This window comes from the organism of the source record quoted next, unplaced genomic scaffold, assembly GCF_019419815.1.
Source record: "Pyrus x bretschneideri cultivar Hongxiangsu unplaced genomic scaffold, Pyrus_bretschneideri_v1 Contig12, whole genome shotgun sequence".
NCBI classification, from domain to species: domain Eukaryota; kingdom Viridiplantae; phylum Streptophyta; class Magnoliopsida; order Rosales; family Rosaceae; genus Pyrus; species Pyrus x bretschneideri.
The window spans coordinates 2,066,583-2,085,371 of NW_025999413.1; the positions used below are offsets into that span (position 1 = coordinate 2,066,583).

The 18,789-nt window shown below is 38.9% G+C and overlaps 1 protein-coding gene across 1 annotated transcript; it reads left to right on the forward strand.

Annotated features, from left to right (window-relative positions):
* The first annotated feature begins 14,918 nt into the window (after positions 1 to 14,918).
* Positions 14,919 to 17,859, forward strand: LOC125474199 (GPI ethanolamine phosphate transferase 1-like). The gene is made up of 5 exons (XM_048577638.1): positions 14,919 to 15,085; positions 15,783 to 15,810; positions 15,892 to 15,950; positions 17,012 to 17,117; positions 17,312 to 17,859. The coding sequence occupies exons 1-5, from the start codon at positions 14,919 to 14,921 to the stop codon at positions 17,474 to 17,476; spliced, it is 525 nt and encodes a 174-aa protein (XP_048433595.1). The 3' UTR covers positions 17,477 to 17,859.
* Positions 17,860 to 18,789: the final 930 nt, after the last annotated feature.

The window sequence follows — 18,789 nt, forward strand, 5'->3', positions numbered from 1 at the left end:
GGCTCTAGCATCCAGCTCTCTTGTAAGAAAAATAATGTGTGGGGGTATTGTTTCAATTACGTTGTAATTTCCACTTCATTTGATTTTACTTAGTGTGAGTGCTACCTAATCAGTATTTATAATAAATTGAGATTTACGTTCGTCGTAGTTTGCGTTGTCTTAATCTTCATATCAACTTATAAAGTACAAAAGCTTAATCTAGTAAATACATATTTTAGCTAAGTGACTAAGTGTGGAACTGGGATTCAAAGCTAAAGTAGAAATACTTACGTATCCCATAGTGTATACCTTCTGAAGCTTTTTCACATAGCACGCAACGTGTGATTAAGGAACAAAATGGTATACACCTCGAGATAGGTAAGTCCATCTCCTAGTAAATTAGCTTGATGTAATGTAGTCAGGTGATGCATAAGAAACGAAGAAAGGAGTGTACAGCCTAGGACACAGTATGTATATATTTTACAACTACATGTATGTATGCTCTGGGTGAGGCATGCCCTTAGGGGAGGGATCTCCATTTTTTTCAAAAAATAGGAATTAGTTGTGAGACTCACTCAACATCGAACTTCAACGATCCGAATCGTCTATTTTGTAAATTTTAATTTATAGATCATTCTTGCAAAAATTCAAGTTCGAAACTATTTACCAATTTAATTATCATGATAAAATTTCAATATTTCATTACAACAAAGCATTTGTCAATTTCTTTACAATTCGAGTCGTTAAAATTTGATATAGTGTCCTTTCCTTAAAATAAGGTAGTGATTTAGATAGACACTTTCAATTTGCCATGCAAATATTAGGAGAGTAGAGTAGAGTGTAGACATGAGAAGAAAACCCAGCTTAGATATCGGACCCACATGCAAATGCAGTTGTCATCAATCTCAACAATTTTCAACAAACCCTTTTGTTTTGGTTCAAACAGTTTCCCACTTTCGTTTCTTCCGGTCCTACTGCAATTGTCCTTTCGTGCTTTCTGCTCGGAGGGCAAGGAGCAGTTTTTACTCTTTACTTTATAAGTTTAACTGCCCATTAAAAAATTATTTTTTTGAAAACTAAAGTTGGTTTCAGAATTTTCTTTTCAATTTTTGGCTTTCAAACGAATCTTATGATGTTTATACAGGCAAAATACATTAACGTGTGCATGAACAAAGAGGAGCACGTCTAAACCGAGAAAAACTCTAAATTTTTGTATGTGATTCAATATCCTAATGAATGAAGTGTTAGGTTTCCATCTATGCTTCCCGGGTTCGAAATCCTCCCATTTTTTAAATTATTGTAATAATTTGAACATCCCCTAATAATATGGTACGAATTTATCGCTATCGTAATATTTCAATCAAACAAAACAATGACATATGTACATTTTTCAATACGTGACATTGTACAGTTAAATTGATCAAGGTGCTATGTGGAAGAGGATCATCTCCGAATCCATTTTGTGGGAATCATAGGGATTCCCACATCATAGTCGTTCATCGTACATCGTGCGGTTAGTTTTCGTTAGGTACTATTTATGTTTAATTTTAAATAAAAAAAATCAAATAATTTCTAACCGCACACGATGAATGACTAAGATGTGAGGATCTTTAGGATCCGTATATAATCCAAATCCCTACTACGTGACGATAAAACCGTTCTATATAAATTGCTCTTTAAAATTAACTTGACATCGTCCTTTTTTAAGTCGGGTGCAACACACAATTAGCCCCTGGATTCGAAAATACAACTGGATCACCGTCATTTATACGATTCAATGGAACGCTAGTCCAAATTGGAGTGGGGCCCATTTCCTTTCCAATAAAACAACCATGTTGATGTTTGATTGTTGGATTGGCGACACTGATGAGCTTTCAGCGCGCAGTGTAGCTTTAATGTTGCATGATCCATCACGCGACGGACAATATACACGCCAGATACAACGTTGCAACTTTTAACCTTTCTCCCCAGTATCCACCTAATTATCTCAACCTCCATTTTATGACAATTTAATATCTACAATCTTTTGCTGATAGTTAGGGGGTTTTCTTAACTAAGCTGTCTGTGTGTAATACCCTGTATTTTAAAAAAAAAATGGTTATATATACATATGTATGTATGTGCGAAGTTATTTTTATGTAATAATTTTATTGGATTCTTTATATACGCTATGAGAACAAAAAAAAAACTCGTATTTTTAGCATGTAAGTTAGTAGAGATTCTTTCACTACAAGAATATATCTAAGCCTAGCTAGTACTTTTAAACTCAAATTTCTCCAACTAAAGAGGTTTCTAGTGTTTGCCATCCTCATTGTAGTTTTGTAATTTTGTACATAACTTAAGATTATTTGAATAGTTTTTGGTCGATTCATTTTTCTCCAAATGGTAAGGTGGAAGTTGGTAATTATTATTAGGGTGTGGAGGTGGGAAGTCTATAGCTTATACGTGTGGCTAAGTGTTGAGTTTGGTTTGACATTCTTACCGATTAAGAGTGAGTTGGCAAGTTGAGTTAATGTAGTGTGATGATTCATTCCCCAAGTTTGGAGAGGTGTGAGTCTATATAGGGTCATAGGCTATGTACGTGTATCTATTAGCGTGCAGGTGGCATTGCGTTGTGACTTATAGAGGTGCTTACTCACTGGCCTACTGAAGGTTCAATCATTTGATTATATTCATCCTGTTGAAACTTACTCTTTGATCAAACCAAACCAATAACAGGAAAACATGAACAACGGAAGCACACCTTTTGATTGAATAAAGGAATACAAGAAAACTCACAGATACAAATAGTTTTCTTGTCACATAAGTCTCTCACACACTATATCCACACTTTTGTACCCTAACGTTAAGGACCCTTTTATACTAACTCAAAAACCTAATCCTAAACTGAGTTGGAATCCTAAACCTATCTGAAACTTGCGTCCAAGTTTCCCATACCTATTACAATTAGAACTCCCACACCAGTTAGGAACCCTTCTCGGATTCTATACCAACTTCTAACAAACTCCACCTTGGTAAGAACTCCGCCTCGAGACTTCTTCTGCTTCCATCGCTCCACCATTTTCAAGTATCAAACCTGTCTTACATGCACCAAACCCAGACAATGACTGAATTTTGATGCACCAACCACCTTTGTTAACATATCTGCAGGATTATCAGCTGAAGCAATTTTCTTTACAAGAATCTCGCCTTCAGCTATAATCTCCCGAACAAAATGATATCTTACATCTATATGTTTGGTTCTTGCATGATGCACTTGATACTTCGCCAAGTAAATAGCACTTTGACTATCACAATGCACATCTATCTTGCGCTGTTTAACTCCCAAATCTGCTATTAATCCCAGTGTCCAAATAGCTTCCTTAATTGCTTCTGCCATTGCCATATATTCAGCTTCTGTAGTTGATAAAGCAACAGTTGGTTGTAGAATTGATCTCCAACATATAGGACCATTCGCCATGGTAAACACATATCCTGTGGTAGATCTTCTTTTGTCTAAGTCACTAGCAAAATCAGAATCTACATATCCAATAGAGAACTTCTCGATTCCTTTATCATTCCGCTCAAAACAAATTCCCGTGCTCCTTGTTCCATGCAAATATCGCAGTATCCATCGAGCAGCTTCCCAATGCATTTTTCCAGGATTATGCATAAATCTACTTACTAATCCAACTGCATGAGCAATATCAGGTCGAGTACACACCATGGCATACATCAACCCTCCAACCAAACTAGAATAAGGAATGTCCTTCATCTTAGTCCTTTCTTCATCAGACTTAGGGCATAACTGCGTGCTCATCTTGAAGTGAGAGGCCAGAGGTGTACTTACAGGTTTGGTTTCATCACGGATGCCAAACTTGTGTAGCAATTTTTCCACATACTGTTTCTGTGATAAACACACCAGCCCTTTCTTTCTATCCCGTGTGATTTCCATCCCCAAAATTTTCTTTGCTTCGCCAAGGTCTTTCATCTCAAACTCATTTTGCATCTGAGTTTTGAGTTTTGAGATTTCTGTTTGATCACTAGAGGCAATGAGCATATCATCTACATAAATCAGTAAATATACATATGTACCTTCCCTTGTTTTCTTGTGATATACACAGTGATCGTATTGGCTCCTAGTGTAGCCAAAATCCTTCATAACCTTGTCGAACCTCAAGTACCATTGCCTCGGTGATTGCTTCAAACCATATAGAGATTTGTTGAGCTTGCATACTAGATTCTCCTTTCCTTTCTCTTCATATCCTTCTGGTTGACATATGTAAATTTCTTCAGACAAATTTCCATGCAGAAACGCAGTTTTTACGTCCAATTGTACTAATTCGAGATCGAACTGTGCCACCAGTGCTAGGAGGATTCGAATGGATGAATGTTTCACCACGGGAGAGAAGATTTCATTGTAATCTATTCCCTCTTTCTGAGCGTAGCCTTTTGCTACTAATCTGGCTTTAAACCTTACTGAACTTGCATTATTTATTCCATCTTTCTTTGCATACACCCATTTGCATCCAATGGCCTTTCTTCCCTTAGGTAGCTCCACCAGATCCCAAGTTTTGTTCTTCTTTAGTGACAACATCTCATCATCTCATCATCCATAGCTTCATGCCAATTTTTAGCTTCTTTACTCCTTGATGCTTCTGTGAAATCTGTAGGGATGTCTACTTCGATTACTGGCAATGCGTAGGCTATACAGGAGACGCAATCTTTGAATTTAGCAGGAAGCCCAACCTCTCTTTTTCCTTTTCTCTTGGCGATACAATCTTCTTGATCTGGTACATCATTAATCATACTGTCATCTTCTTGCTTTTCTTCTTGATCGACACTGATTTGACCCTCATTGTCGTGTTTGTCTTCATCTCTTGAATGTTCAGTTTGTTCTTTTGCTAGCTCCACCTCTTGCACAATCTTTCGATCTTCTCTTAGTTGCATATGGGTTTCATTAAACGTCACATTTCTGCTTATTACAACCTTCTTGAGTTCTGTACTCCACAATCTGAATCCCTTGACGCCACTGTTAAACCCTAGAAAGATAGCCTTCCTTGCTCTCGGGTCTAATTTATTTTCTTTCACATGGTAATACGCATCACACCCGAATACCCTTAGTCTGTCATAATCTTGAGCAATTTGTCCTGACCATACTTCCATTGGAGTCTTTCCGTTTAAGGCTGAAGAAGGAAGACGATTTAGAATGTGACATGCATAACTCAATGCTTCTGCCCAAAAACGTTTATGCAGTTTTGCTTGTGACAGCATACATCTGACCTTTTCTAACAGTGTTCGATTCAACCGTTCTGCAATTCCATTCTGCTGAGGAGTTTCTCTAACACTGAAATGTCGTGTTATACCTTCCTTTTTGCAGGTTTCAAAGAAGGGATCAGACGTATACTCTCCCCCATTATCACTTCTTAAGACTTTCAATTTTTTTCCAGTCTTCATTTCGACTGTGTTTTTCCATTCTAAGAAAATATCCAGCACCTCATGTTTGTGCTTCATCATATAAATCCATGCTCTTCGTGAATAATCATCAATGAAGGATACGAACCATCTCTTTCCTCCTAGGGATTCATTCTTCGCAGGCCCCCAGACATCTGAGTGTACATAATCTAGGATTCCCTCCGTTTGATGTATTGCCGTGCCAAAACTTACTTTGGTTTGTTTGCCAAGGATGCAATGTTCACAAAAATCGATCTTCCCACTTTTGGCTCCCTCTAGGACCCCTTGTTTAATCAATCCGTGCAATGCCTTGTTTCCCACGTGCCCTAGCCTCATATGCCATAGACAAGATGTATCAGATTGATCACTTGCTGCTACCATAGCCATCAGAGATTCAATAGTGGTGCCTTCTAACAAATAAAGCAAACCCCTTCTTGGCGCTTTCATTATCACCAATGCTCCTCTTGCAACCTTCAATGTTTGTTTTTCTGAGTAGAATTTACAACCTTGATCTTCAAGAGTTCCAAGCGAGATTAAATTCTTCTTAAGATTTGGGACATATCTCACCCCTTGTAGCTCTCGGACTACACCATCATGGTGTCTGATTTTAACACTACCAATTCCTTTCGTTGCACATGGATTATCATCCCCCATATATACCATTCCAGTGAGGGTCTTGAACGAAGAAAACCAATGACGTTGAGAGGTTATATGATGCGTGCATCCAGTATCAAGCACCCAGTGATTCATATAATTTATTCCGTCTGATGCAGTTAGGGCACAGACGAAATCTTCATTGTTAGCCTCGACAATGTTTGCCTCTGAGTCTTCATATTTCTTCTCTTTGTTCTTGGCTTTGATTTTGGGACAATCCTTTTTCCAGTGCCCTTTCTCATGACAGAAGGCGCACTCATCTTTATCGAGAAACTTTCTGTTGCTTGAGGCACCTCTCGAACGAGACTTGCCTTTCTTCTTAGTTGCTGGTTTTCTTTCCTTTGATCTTCCTCTTACCATTAGTGCTTCGGAATTGTTTCTCTCTTGTCTGTCTAAATTGCGGACTTCATGATTCATCACTGCGCTTGAGATTTCATCAAACTTAAGAGTTTCTCTACCATAAATCCATGTCGTAACAAACGACTCGTAAGATTCAGGTAGGGAATTCATCAGAATCAACGCTTTATCTTCATCTTTGATCGTCTCTTCTAGGTTCAGAAGTTCAGCAATCATCTTGTTAAATTCTTCAAGATGGTCAATCATCTTAGTTCCTTCCTTGTACTGAAAACGATACAATTTACTCTTAAGATAAAGTCTGTTTTCTGCACTCTTCTTCAAGTACTTCGATTCCAACGTATCCCATAGTTCTCTAGCTGATGAGATATTCATTACACCATATTTTTGTGCTTTTCCAAGACATAGTCTAATCGTGGAACATGCATGTGCATTCAGCCGCTGCCATTCCTCCTTCTTCATTGTTATAGGCATGTCTTCAAGCACCACCAGTAAACCTTGTTGAATCAGTACATCCTTTACTTCGCACTGCCACATAGCGAAGTTATTTGTCCCAATGAATTTCTCGATCTCAAACCGAGCACTTTGCACCGAAGTCTTGGTTACCTCAGTACCCCTATCATCTCCACTTTCAGTTTTTGTCATCGTTTTGATTTGACCACGCAACCTATGGCTCTGATACCACTTGTTGAAACTTACTCTTTGATCAAACCAAACCAATAACAGGAAAACATGAACAACGGAAGCACACCTTTTGATTGAATAAAGGAATACAAGAAAACTCACAGATACAAATAGTTTTCTTGTCACATAAGTCTCTCACACACTATATCCACACTTTGTACCCTACCGTTAAGGACCCTTTTATACTAACTCAAAAACCTAATCCTAAACTGAGTTGGAATCCTAAACCTATCTGAAACTTGCGTCCAAGTTTCCCATACCTATTACAATTAGAACTCCCACACCAGTTAGGAACCCTTCTCGGATTCTATACCAACTTCTAACACATCCATCATTTCAAATGCTCCAAGGAGATGATATCAGGTGATTTGAGATTGAAGTGCAGACGGGTAGCAGCAGTCTTCATCGGGTTCCGGTATACAAGTGAATGAGAAGTGCCAAGGAAAAAAAGGAGAGGAAGAAAACACCAGCAATAACACTTGATCCAACAAGAAGAAGAGCCATTTCTCCCATTTCAAATTGCTTTCTACCTTTCTTTTACATGTTGTTCAGGACCTTCAGCCATAATCATGTATTGTAAATCCTCCATATATAGTGCAATAGAAATACAAACCCCATCTCAATGGACATACCCGAATTGGTGAACCACTTAAATTCGGTGTGAGATTGTCTTAGTATAAGATTTACTTTCTTAGTGGACGTACATATTTTCTCTCATGCCAAAAGCTGCCAAAAATATACGATCAATACACCCATAGTTACCTTGTGCAAGCAGATTAATCATGCATGAATCAAAGGAGAAAAAAGCTGTTATATGGTCCTTACATGATGTACTAAGCACACCATTTCCAAAATTTATCTCAACCTTCTCGTACCAAACTCCTACAAAACAAGACCATGAAGACCCTATCATCATAAACTCCTTGCGCAACACAAGTTTCCCGTCATCATGCCACACCAAAATAGTCTACACAGTTCTTCATCTTCTGATCGGTATTCGAACGCCACCACTAAGCAGCAACAACAACTGCTACGCTTGGCCAGTCACACACTCACCAACTGCAGCCATGACGGACGAGACGATGGATGACGTCGTGGCTATGCTCTCATGAGAGTCACTCCATGTGACTCATCCATCCCCGCCAACTATCACCACCCGTGGTTATGATTTTTGACAGATTGAGATGATGAGAAAGAGATGAGGTGTTTTATGATGAGTGAAAAGAGTTGTGAGAGGAAATGAAAGAAAGGAAAAGAATGGGAAGCAACAGTTGAGTGAAAAGAGAGAGAGAGAGAGAGAGAGAGAGTAAGGAAGAGAGGTTGGGTTGTAGCAAGTGAGAGTACCAATTTAAAAGAAAGATGGCAGAGATAGTTCTTTGGGAGAAATCCTAGGGAAAATTGTAAGAAAAGATTAATGTTGGGTTGATGTGAAAAAATAAAAGATGAGTGGGATGGAAGAATAGAGTGGTTGGATCAACTCGAAGAAAACATAAAAGGAATCTGACGGTGTACGTACTAAAATTAGAGAAAAATAAGTGAATTTGGAAAGATGAGGTTGAAGGGGGAAATTGAGTCACGATTTCATGCCTTGTTCTTTGGATACATGTATACATTTTACTCTTACTATTTTGTTCATGTTTACAGAGGCAAACCAATAGCAGGTGCTGGCAAAATGAAAGTGAAAAGATTATGGTAGTTCTATAAAGTGGTAAATGATCAATATTTTAAATGATATTATCAAACATTATTACATTGGTTACTAAGTAGTTTGATCTATGCTCATATTTATATATGGTGAGTAAGTGATTATTAATCTTTATGTGCCGTACATATACATATCCATTGCAAAGCAAGAAAAAGAGTTGTGTTGAGTTTGTAAAGTGTTTGCGTTGTGAAGATATTCAAGGGCTGAAGTTTACCTTGAATATAAAATAATGAACCTTGTATATGTCAGGCGTAGGGTGCAGGGCTTGAGTATACAAATTGGTTGATTATAAAAATAATGAAATCTTGTATATGTCAGACTTAGGGTGCAGGGCTTGAATATACATTTGGGCATTGGGGAAAGTGCCTGTATAATAAAGTGGAAACTGAGAGTTTAATTACAAAAATTGGGTTTAAGGGATGAACGGGTGTTAACTCATATTCTAACGTACTCGGAGCCAAGTGGTATAAGCATGGTATGGGACGTGCATGCTTGGGTGCCTTAGGTATGTGTTGACATGATTAAAAGGGAGTGAGTACATTCATGCATCTCATTGCATACATTTTCTGTATTTTCAAGAGCTACTCATTTCAATTATTATTTTTGTTGGTACTTTTGTTATGAATTAATTTTGTATACTAATATTTTATTTCCGCTACGTATTCAATAAATTATATGTAGTAAACTCAAGCGTTTAGTAGGAAAAAGTTGTTAACTAGTGTTATATGATGTATTGTGTAACCAGCTCCAAATAAATTTACTTTAATTTTTCCACCATATCTTGGTTGTAGAATTTATTTCTATAGCTAAGATATGGCTCACACCCTAGCTAGTGAATAGTCTTTATTCATGGGTCGGGGTGTGACACTGTGACTCTATAATGTGTACAAAACTGTGCAGGATTAACCACAACCATACAATGATGACTGAACTCTGAGAAATATTCCCAAAGTGGACCACACTTAGGTGATTCTGGAGAAATTTGTGTGTGATTGTCACACTGTCAAATAATGTTAATCAAATTTCAAAAAAAAAAAAAAAAAAAAAACAAATGATTTGGTGTTGTTGAACCAGAGCTATACTGGAGGAAGGAAGTCCTCGTTAAGGGAGGAAAAAGTTGATATTGGTGTCACGCTCAACCTTGTCGAGGGGGATGAAGGTGTGGTAGGTTTAATATTCGGAATAACCAAAGAGTGATGTTGTCTACACACCTTCTTTTAAGTCTCACACACTCCTTGTTAATTTATGTCACATGATCATCTTTAATTCATTTGATTCGATGACCAAAAATTGAGAGTTGTGTGTGAAAGGTAAAAAGAGGTTAGCAACACCCTAAACTAGAGGTGGCAAATCAACACGTTGGGTTGTTAATGGTTACTCATTAAGACTCATTTAGTTTGACTTCACCTTACACCATTATCACCATTACAAACCCTACCTGTATATTATGATGATATCAAATTCAACGAGTCTTAACGAGTACTCATTAACAACTCAATGTGTTGATACGAGTACTCATTAACAATCATTAACAACTCAATGTGTTAATCTCCACCTTTACCCTTAACCAAATAATGACGAAAGGTTGACATTTCATATCGTCTTCTTTCATAAGCTTGATAGTCATAAAATAGGAATAAGGATCCTCTCCGGATTCTCTTTGTGAGGATCCCGAGGATCCATGTATTGTGTCCATTCATCGTACATCGTGCAGTCAGAAATCATTTTAAATTTTATTATTTAAAATTGAACACAAACAATATCTGACAAAAACTGACCGCAAGATGTACGATGAACGGACACGATTCACGGATTCCTGGAATCCTCACAAAGAGGATCCGGAATCATAAAATATTATATAGATATGTGTTAGACCAAAAGCGAGGTAATTACACTACGCGGCTATGTGACATTCAAACCAAAAAAATACTCATTACTCTCAAGTTTAAAGAACATTTAGCTACACTCAATCTGTATCGTGACATGGATAATGTTATTCACACCTATATTTACTTGGTTAAGTTTCGGCCATTGATTTTTTTTTCAATTCATTTAATGCGATAACCGAAAACTAAGAAGGGTGCGTGAAAAGTAAAAGTAAGTGTGTGAATAGCACTACCATGTGACAATCCTGAAATTAAACAATTTCACATTGCAATGCATAATTAGTCTTATTTATGCAGTTAGATAACTTTAGGGTTTAGGTGTAATTAATTGAACCCTAACATGAGATGATAATGAATTACTTACCCACTTAACTTGTCAATTATACAACTAATTTAATACTTTACTTAATTACAAGTGACGTCTACAGTACTAGGCTCGGTCAACGTATGATTGACTTTGTACAATGTCACAGTCATAGTGGTATTGAAGGAATCCAGTTTCTCGTCGGATCTTCTTTGTGAGGATTCTGAAGATCTATGAATCATATTCGTTCATCGTATATAGTGCGGTCAGAAATCATTTTAAATATTTTTATTTAAAATTAAATATAAATAGTACCTGAAAAAAACTGATTGTACGATGTACGATGAACGAACACGATTTACATATTTTCAAAATCCTCACCGACAGAATCCAAAGAGAACCCTATTGGGGAAAAGGATCCTCTCCTGAGCTCGGGATGGGGATCTTCCTGACCACGAAATCCGGGTCGTTTAAATTTAATCCAACGACTCCAAACAGGAAGATCATCTAAAAATTATAATAATTGCAACCGTTGAATTAAATTTGAAATGCCCGAATTTCGTGGTTTGGAGGATCTCTATCCTGAGCTCAGAAGAGGATCTTTTTCCCCTATTGGGTATTGAAGGGCAGAAAAGTCGTCCTCACTGATTCCATAAAATAGGGCATTTCCGTCATTCCATGTGCCTTGATCCGAAGTTCAACCCAAAATAATAGGGGAATTTCCGTCATTCCATGTGCCTTGATCCGAAGTTCAACCCAAAATTTAAGTGGGTCGTCCATCACTCTAAGCACGATCCCCGTGATTGACGGTGGCTAGAATCTACATCTACACATTGATTCTTTTTTTTTTTATCGTTATTTTTGTTGAACCGTATGCATCAAAAGGTGCATGTACGGTTTCTAGTCACTCCCCCCCAACTCTATCTCCACCCCCCCCCCCCCGCGGGCGGGTAAATCCATCTCTTCTACTACGAGACCTCACTCTCTATCTCTCTCTCCCTCCTCCTCCGAGCTTCCAAAAAGCTCATTTCTTCCTTCGAGCTACCGCCCGCCAGTTGAAGCAGTTGCAGAAGCAGCAGCAGCAGCAGCAGAGAGAAGCTAAGCATGGCCGCATTCCTCATTGTCCTCCTCACATCTCTACTAGCTCTCACCACTCTCCCCGCCGCCGAATCCCGACTCTACACCAACTATACTACCAAAAATCGTGCCCGAGATTCGCCCAAACCGTCCAAGATGTTAACAGTAGTGCAGAGAAGCACAGAAATGCAGAAAGAGAATAAGAGAGAGAGAGAAAGTAATTGATTACATTGATACTGAATTAATCTTTACAACTATGAGAATACAGTTTATATAGCCATCATGACTAACTTACAACCTAAGCTATTTAACTAACTAATTTTTGGTAACAACTCTAACAACCTTTGGATATTGTCAACATCCCCCCTCAATCTCAACTGGGATTGCCCAGTTTGAGATTGAAGCAGACCATCCAGCAATCAACTTCTTACAATCACAGAAATCAAGAAACACAACCTTCTTCGGCAATCGGCCTTAATGAAGTTGCACACAATAACAACAAACAAAATTTTTCAAGAACGTTACTCCGGCTATCGGCCTTTAAGGAATAACACACAATATCTGAGACAGAACTTTTCACTCCGGCTATCGGCCTTATGGAGGAAACAAAATGCATTCAACACACTCTTGGCAATCGGCCTTTTTCGAGTGCACAAATCTGAACAAATCTGAAGTATACGGCTCACTTGTAGACACTTCCAAGTTGATATGTTGGAAGGAAAATTAGTAATCTAAGACAAAACCTGAGAACTTGAATCTTGAAACCCATAACACACTGTTCTTACTCCGACTCACTTGTAGACACTTCCTTATCCGTTTCTTTCTCTCTCTTTTGGCTAGGCAATGCACAGACATACCCTGCTTCTGGGATCAATCGACTTCCAGTTTGAGATTTTGTGCTCCTTCTCCTTCAACATTTTAACTGGACACGAGTCTGTAGCACTACCATTATCAACAGCAACTCCAGACAATCAAGAAATGCAGATCACCAGACACTGGTTTTACAATTGAACCTTGTCCCTCATATCACCAGATCATCAGAATCGCAGAAACTCCTTCAAAACTTAATCTTGGCAGAAACTATATTTCATCATTCTTCAACTAATGTCAATGACCTTCACAAGTAATCATGTATAAAATCTCACACTTTATCTTCTGCGGCAATTCCACAAACACTATGTATGCATAAAGAAGATGACAGATACACGAAATAACCTGACAGAATCCAAGATCCCACTTTCCAATCAGCAACGCAAAAGAGAAATTCCCAGACGAACAGCAGAAAGAATCACCACCGAATCGAGATTTGCACAGCAGAAAGAAGATGGATCTCGGCACCCTAATCTTTGACGAAGTGAGCTATACAAATTAACATCCAGGACACCGCCAATTAAACCCCTGATTCTTCCTCGCAGACATGTCGATAGAAGTGGGAGCTCGGGCCCATTTCTTGATGCAAGTCAGATGGAAAATTAAGTAGCAACTTGAGCAGGACCAAACATGTGCAGACCTCCTTACCATATCATAACAAATCATACACTCGACAGTGCCCTTCGTCAGCTTATCTTGAATTTCTTCCACAAGTTGGAGCAAATTTATCTGCACTGCTAAACCGAGTGGCTAGATCGGCGCATAGGGCTTTGGAATTGGGCGAGAGGAATCCCTCGGCAGAGAGCTTTAGTTATTGGAGGTAGTGAAGGCGTCAGTGGATAAATCTCCAAATCAGAACAATCAACCAACAATCGCAGAAAAATCAACCCAAGCTCGCGGAAGCACTGAAAATTTAATGGAATTTTTTTTTTTTTTTTTTTTTTTTGAGATGGGCATTTCAGCAAACACTTGAACTACACAAAAAAAATCCGAACTTTCTTCCACACCAGAGAGCAGAGCACTGATCAAATTCGTAGACAAGCAATAACTAACAACTTAGATCGCAATTTCCCATGAAATCTTGGGCAACTCCATCAGTAGCAGGAAACCCAGAAATTAAATCCAAAGATACGAGCTTTTCATTCGCAAAATTGGGAATTTCTTGAAGGTCTTCAAGATTGGTCCCAGAGACTTGGCCCAAACTCCAAATATATCACCTTGCTGAATTTTTCATTGACGCGTGGGATCGAATCAGGCAAGAACACATTAGCCAACTGCGTTCAGATCATGCTACGACTCCAAGACCCGTTACGATTTCGAAAACCCAGATATCACTTTATTTCTGAAACCCCATTAACTCTGCATCCCCATTAACTCTGCAACCGTCGCAATTAAGGCCGTCGACCTCGACCAATCCACGACCGATTTCGAGAGCAAGCTACGTGACACCAAGACTCTGTCCGATTTGTATCTGATGACAAATTTTCGGATTTCGCAACACCCTCAACATCTTGTTCTCTGAGGATTCAGCCCATGCTAAGAATCAGATTCAAGAAAACTCGGAAGGAAAGTATTTCTGGCATTCGAAGCAAGAAACGGAGAAAGAACCCAAGAACAATCACAGAAGCACCGAAAATCTAATGGAAATTTGGAAAGAAATTAAGCTATATACAAATGAAAACTAATAGGAAACGAAACCACCAGAATCAATAGCGTGAGCCTGGTGGCTCTGATACCATGTTAACAGTAGTGCAGAGAAGCACAGGAATGCAGAAAGAGAATAAGAGAGAGAGAGAGAGAAAGTAATTGATTACATTGATACTGAATTAATCTTTACAACTATGAGAATACAATTTATATAGCCATCATGACTAACTTACAACCTAAGCTATTTAACTAACTAATTTTTGGTAACAACTCTAACAACCTTTGGATATTGTCAACGCAAGACACCGTCACCAATAAGCAGATCATGAATCCCGCCGCTGCCGCCGCCACTCTCCACCTCTTCTTCCACGACTGCCTCGCCAACAGCTGCGACGCCTCCATCCTCCTTTCCTCCACCCCCTTCAACAAGGCGATGGAGAAGCTCGGCGTGTTAGGGATTGAGACCGGAAGGCGGGGAGAGATTAGGCACAGGTGTCGATATCAACCTTTCATAGAACAGAGAAGCAGGAACTACTCGCTGTGCACCAGATCATAAATTGGTCCATCGCTGGTATGCGTTTTAACTCTTCCCTATTAGGTTAATATTTATACCTCCATTATTTTCAGCAAATGGTCTCTTGTCCCGGCTTGCTTCCATATTTCTCGGTTTTGCTCCCACATTTCTTCTATTATCTATCGGGTACAGTCCATCCATATGCTAACTTTTATAGTTGCCTTCATTTAACGGTTTTTTTTAATATGCATAATGTTAGGATGATTTTTTTTTATCTTTTCCTTCATTCTCAAAACATATGCAGATATGAAGCTGTTTTCTACGGTGCTCTGGCCCTTGTACTCATCTCTTGGATACTAGTTGAAAACACACTTATTTACTCAAGTAAGGTGAAAAGGTCGTCAAGTTCCTTTAGATACTTGACGGTAGATACTTACAGCTGTCTGACGTGAGGATTCCGTTAATCTTTGTAAGTCCTTTCTCTTTTCTTTTTGGAAAATATTTGTCTGATTGTTGGAGAAATTTAATGATATACATTGCCCGGTCTTTTTGATAATTTTACCGCTCATCATGGTACTCTCGGATGTCTTTTGTGGTTTTAGATGGTTTTATTCAACGCTGCTTTCTTTGGAACGGGAAACTTTGCGAGTATTGCAAGTTTTGAGATTTCATCAGTGTGTATCAGTTCATTACTGTCTTCAGTGTAAGTGAAGGTTGAACTTTCCTGAGTATTTATCGGATTAGTCGCTACTACTTACCTGATATTATTTGCTTCTAATTGCAGCCATTTCTCATGGCCGCCTTACTTATCTTCAAGTTATTCATTCCATTCCTGCTAGTCATGTAAATACAATTACAATTTTGTGTGTGATACGTGGTTGCAAGCTGTTGAAACGTCCTTCGAGGGACAGGCCGCGAACAGTGGCTGAGAGCCTGAGCAACCAAGCCCAGCGTGTGCTGGCGATGGAGCCCGAGCAGGCCTGAGGGAAAGGCCTGGCACGAGTTGCCAGCCCGAAGGCAACGTGACGTGGGCTGACGTCAGGGCGACGTCAGCCATAATATAAAATTAATAAAAATATTAAATATTAATAAAAAAAGTAAAATTAAAAAAAAATTGTAAAACCCAGGCTTCGAACTCAACGGCTCTCGTCGGAGTTCGTCGCTAAGGTTGATGAACACCCACAGACAAATGAGATCCAATCCCTTCTCCGCCGCAGCTACCGCTGCACCCCACACCGCCTTCGCCCCCTCTCGATCCACCTTCTTCCACTGGCGCGCCCAGATTGCACGATTTGGGATTTGTTTTTGGGGGAGAGAGAGAGAGAGAGAGAGAAAGAGTTTGGTTAGAGAGCGGGGAAGATCGGGACTGTTGATGGAGGCTGAGGTGGGTGGGATGGTGAAGATGGAGGAAGAGAGGCGGCGGTGGGGTGTTGGGTGCGTTGGAGGGGGGGACACGGGTTGAAAAGAAGGGGTTTGGGCTTTTGGAATGGTGCGTTGGCACCATGTGAAAAAGTAGAAGGAAAAAAATAATAATAATAATAATTATTATTATTATAATAATAAAGGTTTTGGAATGGTGTGCTGCACCATGTGAAAGGAAAAAAAAATTTAATAGAAAATGGTACAACGAAACCGATTAAAAATTTTATTCGAAATTACAAATAAAATTATTTTGTATTATTTTAAAAAAACTAATATTTTATTGCCCATTGTCAGGGCTATTCAAGTGCAATGGTAGAGATGCAAAATGTAATTACTGTTCATTAAGGGCAATTACGGTTCACTAGATGGATTAAATAGTGAATAGCCTGGAGGAGGGTTTCCCACTGTGGAAGTGCTCTTACGGCATGAGAAATTGTAAGCAATTGGGTTCTCATATAATTTTTGTTCGACTCACTTTGCAGATGTGTATTCAGTGCAATAACAAAGCTAAACCGACTTCCACAGTTGGCATGCTATTTTCTCGTTATACTATTTTCAGACGTAATGACCATGCATTTTTTCTTCCTGGTAAGTTACTATACTCTTCAGATTTTGGACTCGTAACTTTCTCTCACCGCACCTGTCTCTTGTAACGATATGAGAGTACCCAATAAAGTAACCACACCATACATACTACACGTGCATGGACGAATGCTTCTTATCACACAGCATCAAAACAATCGTTTCTAGCAAAACCTACTGACAGTTTTTATCGTTATTAGGTCCGGAATACAGGAAGCTGGATGGAAATTGGTAACAGCATCAGCCACTTCGGAATCATGAGTGCTCAGGTTGTCTTTGTGCTTTTGCTCTTTGCTCTCACGAACATATACACGAAAGATATCGACATTGGTTCCGTGGACCGCTCCTCTCGGAAAGCAATGTAGGTCGTGTTAAATTGGGACTTTGGGCATCAAAATAAGTCACCAGTGTTCAGGAAAAGCGAGCATTAACGCTGCGAAGGCACACCTCTTGCGGTCTTCTGCAATTTTTTGCCCTTTATTCCTACAACTGCTGATTGCTCGTACAAAGTTCGACTGAAATTTAATGGGAGTCAGAGCAATGGGATTTTCCGAGTGTTCCCCAAAGATCGCACAACGTTCGATTGAAATTTTGGCACTCTTCTCACATGTCTTGATTAGTTGATACGATTTAACCAGTTATCCCATATAGATATTCATTGATCAATTTTGAAACTAAATTTAACAAGTACAAACTCCTTTTTTAGCTGTCTGAAATATTTGATTGATCATAGATTAAATGTTACTATCTTCCATCTTGAAACAATAAAAGTCGGTCCTCTTGGAAGAAATTCTTGGTTGCGAACGACCAAACCTCATGGTTGTCTAAGAGCCATCTTTAATCGGAGTCCCATCACTAATTTTGAAGACTCATTTACGAACTTAAAGGGAATATACTTGTTCCTAAAAGAAAATTAGTTCCAACAAGAGTGTCTTTATAATATAATCTTTAAATTTAGGGACTACAAGTTAAAAAATCATCGTTAATTTCACAGCGGTTGATCTAAATTGTTAAAAAAAAAAACCAAAAAAACCCAAAAATACTTTCGTAACTCTTGTTTTCTCATCAACAGACGAGAAAAGTAACGGCATCTTCCCCATTGGAAGCTAGTATTCTAGAATCTCATCACGTGCTGGGGACTTCACCTGAAAAAGTTGGGATTCCAACATAAAACCAAGGATAATGCTATCGACATACACATCCCTACGCAATCCTTAATTGTAAGGTAATTTTTGGGGTCTCCGGGCAGTCTCCTATATTATAGGGACTGGAGCACCGATCCACTGGAAGTCACCAAGTCATTAACTTTAAGGACATACGGTGGTAAGGAAACGTACAGGGACAAGCATTGGAGATGCTCTAATTGCACACACAAAACACCCATTCTTGCCGATGGTCCCACCCTGCGCCCCTTGCGCGCGTGCGAGCGTCCGAACTCAAGGATTACCCCTTGTAGATGTTAACTACATTGCAATGTTTGAGAAGTAGAGAGAAAATCAAGAAGAAAGATGAAGAGAGGAAAGATGAACACAGAGAGTTTTAGAGAGAGAGATTTAGAGAGAGAGAAATATGCTTTTGTATTCATTAATAGAATGAAGGTTACACAACTGTTTTTATAAGGGAGAGCCTAACTACTCTAACCAACTTACTAACTGTATTGCTAACTTGTAAACTTAAT

Coding starts and splice junctions, on each gene's coding strand:
- LOC125474199 (XM_048577638.1), top strand. CDS start 14,919: ATGAATCCCGCCGCTGCCGCCGCCACTCTCCACCTCTTCTTCCACGAC. Junction 15,086..15,782: donor CGGGGAGAGATTAGGCACAG/GTGTCGATATCA, acceptor AGATTTCATCAG/TGTGTATCAGTTCATTACTG. Junction 15,811..15,891: donor AGTTCATTACTGTCTTCAGT/GTAAGTGAAGGT, acceptor TTCTAATTGCAG/CCATTTCTCATGGCCGCCTT.